Source organism: Actinia tenebrosa, unplaced genomic scaffold (genome assembly GCF_029948245.1).
Source record: "Actinia tenebrosa isolate PJP-AT-01 unplaced genomic scaffold, QUT_ActTen_1.0 PGA_scaffold9__36_contigs__length_13948895, whole genome shotgun sequence".
Lineage (NCBI taxonomy): Eukaryota > Metazoa > Cnidaria > Anthozoa > Actiniaria > Actiniidae > Actinia > Actinia tenebrosa.
Window position 1 is genome coordinate 7062843 of NW_028292586.1, and position 9739 is coordinate 7072581.

The 9739-nt window shown below is 37.0% G+C and overlaps 1 protein-coding gene across 2 annotated transcripts in view; it reads right to left on the bottom strand.

Annotated features, from left to right (window-relative positions):
* Positions 1 to 9545, bottom strand: part of LOC116308157 (spectrin alpha chain, non-erythrocytic 1) — a 34429-nt gene extending 24884 nt beyond the window's left edge. For both annotated transcript variants that reach the window (XM_089025278.1, XM_089025279.1), the window contains exons 1-19: positions 9215 to 9545; positions 8350 to 8475; positions 7861 to 8001; positions 7327 to 7515; positions 7151 to 7242; positions 6776 to 6920; positions 6549 to 6665; positions 6373 to 6437; positions 6011 to 6119; positions 5306 to 5407; positions 5072 to 5209; positions 4293 to 4403; positions 3658 to 3891; positions 3030 to 3234; positions 2362 to 2404; positions 2190 to 2259; positions 1551 to 1619; positions 798 to 914; positions 360 to 486 (exon numbers count right to left, since the gene is read on the bottom strand). In XM_089025278.1, coding sequence (XP_088881404.1) covers positions 360 to 486; positions 798 to 914; positions 1551 to 1619; positions 2190 to 2259; positions 2362 to 2404; positions 3030 to 3234; positions 3658 to 3891; positions 4293 to 4403; positions 5072 to 5209; positions 5306 to 5407; positions 6011 to 6119; positions 6373 to 6437; positions 6549 to 6665; positions 6776 to 6920; positions 7151 to 7242; positions 7327 to 7515; positions 7861 to 8001; positions 8350 to 8475; positions 9215 to 9460 — 2446 coding nt within the window. In that variant the 5' untranslated portion in view covers positions 9461 to 9545. The remainder of the gene's footprint in view (positions 1 to 359; positions 487 to 797; positions 915 to 1550; positions 1620 to 2189; positions 2260 to 2361; positions 2405 to 3029; positions 3235 to 3657; positions 3892 to 4292; positions 4404 to 5071; positions 5210 to 5305; positions 5408 to 6010; positions 6120 to 6372; positions 6438 to 6548; positions 6666 to 6775; positions 6921 to 7150; positions 7243 to 7326; positions 7516 to 7860; positions 8002 to 8349; positions 8476 to 9214) is intronic.
* Between the last annotated feature and the right edge of the window lie 194 nt (positions 9546 to 9739).

The following is a 9739-nucleotide window of genomic DNA, read 5'->3' on the forward strand; positions in this document are numbered from 1 at the left end:
TAGTCATCCTGTATGCCAAACCACAACTACACTTACAGTATAGCAGAATTTCATTTCAATCGACAATAGAAATTGATTTCAATACGCAAAAACCATGTCATCATCATCATCATCATCATCATGTAACATCATGTATCATCATCATGTAACATTATCATGTATCATCATCATCATCATGTATCATCATCATCATGTATCATCATCATGTATCATCATCATCATCATCACCACCACCATCATCATCATCATCATCATCATCATCATCATCTTCAACATCATCAACATCATCATGAACATCAACATCATTACAACATCATCATTATCATCATCATCATCACCACCATAATAAAGCTATTTACCAGTGTTGGTGGACGAAACAAGAGGCTCTTTTTCACGGATCCATGCGAGTTCATCTTCAACGTAATGTGAAAACTGCTTCAGCTTTGCAGTGTCTGCTAACTTGGCTTTACGGGCGACCAGAGGTGCCTAAAACAAACGAAAAAAAAAACACAATATTATGATATTAAAACTGAAGTATAATTGACATCATTTCTATTGTATCTTTCTTGACATTTACATTTTTCTATGCCTTTAGCTTGGGCGTAATGTTAACCCATTTCAGACCATTTGTCATTCTCTTGAGAATAAGAATCTTAGTTTGAGTTGTATACATATTCATGTATCTTCTCAGCTCAACTGATAAGATGACAATCTAAGTTAAATCTTCACTTGCATTTGTAGTTTAAAAAGGATTGAATCCTGCTCGTAAGGCGAAGCATCAACAAGTTTCCACCCACCTGTAGAGCTTGATATCTAGCATTCAAAACCTCCTTCTTTTGTTTGATGTTAGGAGCATCAAAATGATCGAGTTCTTCAAACAAGTCTGCTTGGGCATTCACGGCTTCAATTTTCTCCTGAAATTGCAAAACAAAATGGAAATGTGTTATATTTTATAATTTATAGTGTAAGCACAAGGTCAGGACAGGGGGCTGAAATGGTCGAATGACCTCATAAAAAAATATAAAACATTATCTCAAAAAAAAATCAAACAGAAAGGACACAATATTATGGATGCCCCCATGATTCTTTACCATCAACAGAGATCAATAGCCACCCTCCGAGATATGCTCCAATTGTCAAGTACAAAGGTTCCAATATGAGGCTATGTGCTAAATTAAATCTATTCTTACCACCTGTCACAAATGACTGAGCGTTTAGCACGTAGCCTCATACTGAAAACTCTGTGTTTTGACTGGGGGGGGGGGGGGGGGGGGCAATTTACATTTGAGAGCTAAACAATTCAGATGTTGTATGTGTATGTGATAGAATACTTTGAGAACTTAATTTGACATATTTTGACTTATCAGTTGCTGGATGATTAATGCCCCTCAGTCAAGTTCAAAAAGTCACGTGATTGATAGTAAGCAATTATTAAACTGGACTGTGAAGAACAGATATAAAAACCCTAAACTACAGAATAAAAACAATAAAAAGTGCACACACTAAGGTAATAAATTTATAACAAGCACAGGGATATTATTAATACTTACAACACGTGTGATCACATCTGCCTCAAGCATATCATGCTTCTTCTGAAGATTCTGCACCGAGGTAAGATCCTAGTTGTAAATAAAAGGAACAAAATACTTTTAGGCTTGCAATTCAACCCAATACTTGACATGATAGATCAAAAATGAGTGTGAGTGTTTGATCAGAGTCTTTTATTGTTTCGAGGTGTTTGGATGCCCTGATCAAACAAGAAGCATGAGTTTTTGAACTGACTTCTCAAACTCCTTAATTCCTTCGCAATTATTCGTTTATTTGTCATTGTTTTGATCAGTGTCTTGATCCATTTTTGATCAAGTATCAAGGTGCGTGCACGTAACTACAATGCAAAGTCACCATTGGTCATTGACCTCATGAAGTATTAATGAGTTTGAGAACATTACGTATCATGCTTTTGATAAAAACACAGACTATGTCTGGCCAAATGCTAAAAACTAGGTCTCCTTGTATAATAATCTTACGAATCTTCTTGATAACCAGTGTTAACACAGAAAACACTGACAACTCTTATAAAATGCTTAACCTAATCAGCACTTGGACCTTAGTTTTAAGTGCATATTACTATATTTACTAACTTTGTTGTCTGCAAAATTAAAAATCTGAAACCCTCAAAATCAAAATACCTTGCCAGTGTCTTCGGCATTGAGTAAGCTCTCTATCTCAGCACACCATAATTCCACATCCTCAGCACCTCTGTAGAATAAATATAATTGTTTAGTACACTTAAAATATGAACACATAAATAGGTTACTTTCCCAAGGTTATATGAAGTAATTAATATACAGTTAAACTCACCTGATAAACTGCTGTTGTTGGGCAGCTTCCTTGAGTTTTTTGTCTATAAGGAGAACAAAATGCTTTAATTATAATCACTTGTTGGGTAATTCAAACATACCTCCAGTAGCTTTTACCCATCCTTCACCCGTACAGGGCTGGGTAGAATAGACAATGGCTTTTTTCTAAGAGTTGAGTGCTAAGAAACTAGTGCTATGGGAGCCCACTCATGGACATCGGGGTCGAGGCAGACCAAAGACAACCTACATCGACACGCTGAAGCGGGATACTGGAGCATCCGACGCGAGCGAACTAGCTTCATTGCTGGATGACAAGAGGATTTGGGGAGGACTAGTGGTTGCCCGCCTTCGGGTGACCAAGTGAGTAAGTGAGTGAGTTTCTCTCTATTTACCTCTAAGGGGCAATTGTCAAAAAATTTTAAAAACATAATATTTTTTTCAAATTTAAAAAATTAATTCTATCAATACCCTAAAACAAACTCTTAACTGATCAAAGTCAGGGCATGGCTAACTCATTGATCGAATAGGAATTTAGGCTTGTAAGGTTTTTGAAAGGATAAAAACTGGATAACATAACTTTAAACCAAAGGAGAGAACATTCAAACTCTAGAAACCAATATTAGAAAAATATTTTTTTGAAACACTTTTTTGTTGTCAGAAAACACAAACCTTTATTTGAAGAACACTCAAAGAGATATCTCCATAGTTCGTGCAGTTCATCAAGTCGCTGCTGAATGACATCCGTGGCATAATGATTTTCAGAGATGAGATGCTGGCCAGTTGCGTCAACTGCATCCAAACGGTTCCTGTTTGCATTCAGCTCTGCCTCAAATGCCTGGTGCTTCTGGATTTTGCCTTGCAAGTTTGTAGGCTCCTGAATAAGAAAGAAGAAAATGTTGAGGTTAGACTTCAACAACAGTTATCATGATCATTATGATCATCATCATTATCATCATCAATCATCAAACCACCATCAGTTACCACCAACAACACCATCATCATCAATTATCATCACAACCATCATTACCACCACCACCACCACCGTCATCTTTATTATCACCATCATCATCAATTATCATCACAACCATCATTACCACCACCACCACCAGTCATCTTCATTACCACCATCAACATCAATTATCATCACAACCACCATCAGTTACCACCACCATCACCGTCATCTTCATTACCACCATCATCATCAATTATCATCACACTTACCATCATTACCACCACCATTACCCTATTACGCACCCAACAATCCTATATCGGGTACTCCGGTGCCTATTGAACATACCTTGTAAGACTCATCCTGCGCTGTCTTCAGCTTCTCAGTTATCCAGACTTTCACTTCTTCAGCATCTCTCTCAAACTGTTGCAGCTTCCTAGACTCCTCAAGTTTCGAGTGCCTTGCATCAGATAATTCTTGTATGTGCGCACGTCTGGCAAGTAAGGCATCACGACGTTCTTTGACTTCATCAGTGGCATAGTGCTTGTCTCTTATCAGACGCTCTGCAAAATCATCGATGCTCTGTAGTAATAAGAGGTCAAATATGCTGTTAGATTACATAACATTCCATACATGTAAAATCGCACCATTTGTAAGAGTATAATTAACAATTAGTCCTCGAGCCCTAATGCGTTATTGACTCATAGGCCATTAGGATGAGACGACTAATTGTCTTAGTCAAATCCAACTAGTCGGTCAAATATATAGATGTAAACAAGTTTTGAATTAAATTTAATGTTTAGTTTTCAAAGCTGGTACTTTTCATTTTAGTAGGATATAACTTATAACCCCATAGTAGCTCATCCAATCAGAACTCCGCATTGATGATAGACACTAGTTGGGTTTGACTATGTCCCATATAACAAGATGCCACATACTCTAAGTCCACTAGAAAACCTTAATTCTTAAATAGATTCATTTACATTGATTTTTTCTTCTTGAGCACCAAATGAGTTCTCAAAGTCATCATGTTTCTTGATCAAGGCTTCTACTCCATCAAGAGAATCACCAAGATTTTCATCAGCAAGGAAAGCCTTAAAAAAATAATAGATTTAACAAGGTTGCATCAGCGATTGGTAATCAAGGGGGAATTACAATAGTGTCGCCGACGCTTTGTTTCGCCTACGCATGGTTTTGCCTACACTTCATTTTGTCTACATATCGTTTCGTCTATGCATCGTTTTGCCTACTGAAGTTCACCTATGTTATCAAATACTTTGTGAAAAGTCTTTTTTAAGTGGCAGATCCAGAGATGGTTCCATGGGTTCCACGAAACCACCCTTTATATTTTTTATGGTTTTTATTTTTGCTGGAACCTGAAGCAGAGCCAGATGCAGTTTATGCAGCCAGGAAATAGCGAGAGATAATAAGCATAAGCACAAGGCTAGAAAAAGGAAATCTTCAAATCCGGATTATGAATTGGTTTTCTGATTTCCATTTAATCATAAATGTACTGCTAACCGACTTCACTCTACTCTGATTGTTTCACCAGGGGCGCAGGAAGGTCTCGATCATAGACTACAATCTACCAATTTTTTTGTGGCAGCACATGCCCCCTCCCTATGCTAGTGTTTGTCGCTTAGAATGAAAACCAGCATTTTGAGTCGTGATGGTACTGTGGGTAATGGTGGGGTGGATGGGTGAGGGTGTGTGTTGGTAGGTTGACAACAGGTTATATAAAACGTGATGACTGATACATTACCTCCTGTTTCGTCATCATGATATCAGCATGCTCGCAGTCCCTCATGAAGATCTGCAGCTCCAAGCATTGCTCAAATTGCACTCTCCTTGTCTCCCATAGTTCCAGAAGACTAGTTTTCTCTTCTTCAATTGTTGTGAGCTACACAAGGAAGAAATGAAAATGATCAACATGCAGCCTGATCAGTACAGTGTTATCCTCCTGTTTTTGGCTGAGTATTTTTTTAAAAAAACTTACCTTTTCTTTGATTTCATCCTTAGCATAATGATCAGCCTCAATCAACTCTTGCCCATCTGAATTAAACTTGTTGAATCCATCTTCAGATGCATCAATGTAACCCTAAATGACAATATATAATTTTATTCAACAACCTTAAGAATAAACTGTTTCAATTTAAGATGCAGTAAATTTTTACAGCTCTCTTTATTTTTTGCAACAACAAAATATGTTGTGTGTGAAGTGTTGTGTGTGAAGTGTTGGGTGCTATGATCAATATATATGCATTGCACATGCTACATGTTGCATATCACCACACCTCTTAAAACATTTTTAATGCTAAAACATTTTTTGATACTTTTATTTTGAAAGTGATAGTTTTCTAAAATTGACTTTTCAAAGGTGATGGACACGAGACTAAAACTAAAGGTGTTGCATTATGGGCAACCAAGTTGCACAACTTGCTGTACAACCTTCTTGTTTTGCAAATTGCATAGCTAAGGGTCCTTGTATTGCCACCCTGCTCACAATACATTTGCATAGACTTTCTACTTTGCGTAATAATGCAAATCTGTTGCTTGCAGAGTGAGAATATGAGCAATATTTGCTCTTTCACGACAAGTTGCAGGATTTTGTTGCCCATATTACCCAACCTTAATTCACTCCTGCATTGTCTCCAAAGAATCTTGAGAGACTCTGTAATTGAGAAGTATTTTAATAACCTACCTTGTGCTCTTGGTGATGCTCCAAGAGTGCTTCTGCTCCAGCAACATCTTTAGCAAGCTCATCTGATACCATCAGTACCTTCATTTCATTGATGAATGACATGTGATCCCTTAAGAAATAATCAAGTTCTATGAGATTTAATTTACTTGACTTGAATCTAATTTTGAAATACATAGTTGTCTAGAGATAAAGCAGTTTTCGTATAACTGTGAAAAGCTTGCAGAACATAGTCGCCAATAACAATTCCAAATAACATCATGTTCACAGCAAAGCACACATACAGCAATGGGCTCTTCACAGTCATACTAAGAATGCTAGTATCAGATACTTATGAGGAATGCTTCAAATGATAGAATTAATACCTGAAGTCTCCAATGAATCGTTGAAGACGATAGGAATCTTCCAGCCTTGCCTTCCTCACATCAGACTGTAATTAAAGATGAATTAAAATTGAACGAAATTATTCACGACACTGAGGAAAAGAAGAGAGGACTATTATCACAGTATGTGTAATACCACATCCTTATAGTGTACATACCTTGTCTTTGAGATTGCCCCAGGCAGACACAATCTCGTCATGCTTGGCCGATACTTCATCGGCATTTTCTGGGTGGATTTCTTGGAGACGTCCAGCTTCTTGCCCGAGAGCTGTCACCTAGGAAACCAAATGTTCCATGTTGTTAATACATGCGTACACATAAACTTTTAGTAGAGAGAAGGCTATCAATACAAAACAAGGTTTTTATCAAATTCATTATGCCTTACCTTATCTTCCACAGCTGCAAGATCCCTCTCCATTGCCTCATGCTTCCTGAGTAGAGCATTCACACTAGACAAGTCTTTTCCATAGTCATCCGACGACAACACCTTGTCTTTTTCATTGATCCAGTTCTTGGTTTCATCAGCATCACTGTAAAAATTTTCAATAAAAAATTAGACACATAAATGTGAAATGATTAGCTACAAAGTGACTTAAAATCTTGTTTACAAAAACCTAAGAACTGCAGAGCACCCTTAAAACTGGGGGGTGAGGTGAGGTTAGGGCTAAGATCAATAAAATATAAGAGATTAGTATGTAAAAAAAAGAAGTATTCCCCTTCACAGTCCCTGAAAGTGACTTTAATAAACAACTAAGCTTACCGATAAAAGTTGTGGATCTCTTGAGCACTTTCAAGCTTCTCTTTTCTCAGAAGTGCTAGCCTCTTGAGCTTCTCCCATGCCTCATTTACTTCCTGGGGAAAAAAGAAAGTTTGAATAAGCAAATTTTGAAGTGTCTTTGCAACAAAAAAAAGAATTTCAAACAATGATCAACTTACTCTTTGTTTGAGGCTGATTAGTTCAATATCAGGGTGTCCCTCCTCAGCCAATTGATCAGCAAGATCATTGATGTATGTTATCCTGGATTCGTTGGCTTGTAAGTCTTTGAAAAAGTCATCAAACTTCTTCAGCAAGACAATGACATGCTCCAAATCTCTTCCCAGCTCTTCAACTGTTGCAATGGCTTCCTGCAAAAGGATAATCCAGAAATATCAATAAGACTTGATCTAGAAAGTCATAATTTAAGCTTGGAGAAAAAAAACTTGTGTGTAAAATAACTTTCAAATTTGCAAATAATATTATTATTTGTGGCTCAGTCAGGTCAAACGTTTAACTTCACATGAGCCAACCCTAAATGGGACAATGGATAAAGCAGTCTTCTTTGATGCCATTAGGTTGGGCTCATATGAAATTGGATGTTTGAATTCATCCTCACTATCTTTTGTGTTTGATGTTAAGTTGTTGTAATATTCAAGCAACAAATGAAAAATAGAGGAAATAGACATTAAATTCATGTTTATTCTTTTTCTTACCTTTTCATGAATCCAGGTCATAACCTCATCAACTTCCCGAAGGTAATGAACTCGCTTCTGAGCAAAGAGCAACATGCGTCCCTTCTCGGCAGATTTGCAAAGCAAAAGTTCCCATAGCTTGATGAGAGAATCCAAACGCTCCTAATAAAATGAAAATATACATGACCAGTTAATGAATAATTTTAGTCTGTTTTGCCATTTGGAACTTCACATTTTTATAGTGTCAAGAACAATTTGATGCATATAATATACTGACAAACCTAGAATGTCGTTAAAAATCAAAGTAAACAATAGCTGCTAAGATTTTTTCCTTCAACAAAATCACCAGGCAAAATTTGCTAATGTAAACATTACTAGAGTGTGTGCTTAAACCAGTAAAAACACTTATGGCAATTTGAGGAATTAAACTTATATTTAAAACAATTGAATCTACAATCTTTAAAGATTATTATTCCTATAAATATCTTTTATCAGATTTCCATAACATACCCGAATGAGTTCCGAGGCATAGTGTGACTCGCTGATCATCTCCTCTCCCGTTGTCTGCAGTTCAGTGATGACATAGCTATGTGCAGATATTTCCGCTTCGAAGGCTTGGTGCTTCTGGAGCTTGTCCTATAAAATAGTTTAAGAATTTAGAAACACGCAAATAGCATTTGCAGCTGTGGTCATAGAGTACCACAGGAACCCCAAATATGAAGAATATGGTTACAAGAATATAAAATATATATTGCTATATTTTAGATGCATATGTTATATCTTATCGAAAAGAAGAGGAACTGCATAAAAATTTAAATCTCAAGTAGAAAGAAGAGTTTTGAGTGTTGAAAAAGAAGAAATCATGAGCCGAAAATCCTCCAGACATCAAATCAGACGGACCACGAGTCGATCAATTTCGAGTGTTTGTTGATTTCCTTTACGAAATCTACAAAATATATTGAAAATTATTTCATTTTTTGGCAATTTCTATCCATACAAGCAAATTCTAGACTTATTTTTAAGGGAAACAGGGGAAATATGGGAAGATTTTCAACATGCAATCGAACAAAGGAGCGGCATTTTCAACATCTACGACCCGGATCACGCCTTCGCGCAGCAATCACGAAGCCCTAATAAAATAGATCTTCGTCTTTTACGAGATCTGCTTTTTCACGACAATAAAGATTTTTCTTGCCTTTTAAGCTTCTCTTATTTGCTTTGAGCTTTTAATTCTGGTGAGAAAGCGAACAGGCGTACAGACAGACATTCTTGAATCAAAAGGCGCTGGCTCGAACATAATACAAGCTTCGCTTCCAGCTGTCTATAGTGATACGAAAGGCAAGCTTTTTCGATGTAAGAAATTAAAATACAGTACCTGGAGGTTGGTGGGATCCTTGTAGTTCTCATCACAGGCAATCTGAAGCTTTTCATTGATCCATGCTTCTACTTCATCAGCATCACGCTTGAAATGAAAATACCTCTTGGCATCCTCCAAGCGTCGACGCCTGACTCTTGTAGCGTCTTTAAAGTCAGCATATCGCCGTAAAACTTGCTCACGACGAGCTTGAATGTCCTCTACAGTCTCGAGAATAGGAATATCTCGAGCCTGTACTGCAGTCATGTTTACTTCACGGTTAAATCGCGGGTAGAATTAGACAAAGAAGAACAGCTTTGTTTAGAGGTCTTCTTCTCGTGCTTGTGTAGAAGACGCCCGAAAAAAGAGGGTGGAAATGAGGGTGATGATTGGCTGATGCAGTCACATGACTTCGACTAAACAATCAAAAAATAATTTCTTTGAATTACGATTTTTTTTTCTAAATTTACTTTCAAATACCCTTCATTTCAATCCATCTAGGTTTTTTTGTTGCAAATTTAGAAGATGAATCGTTTTAAATTATTT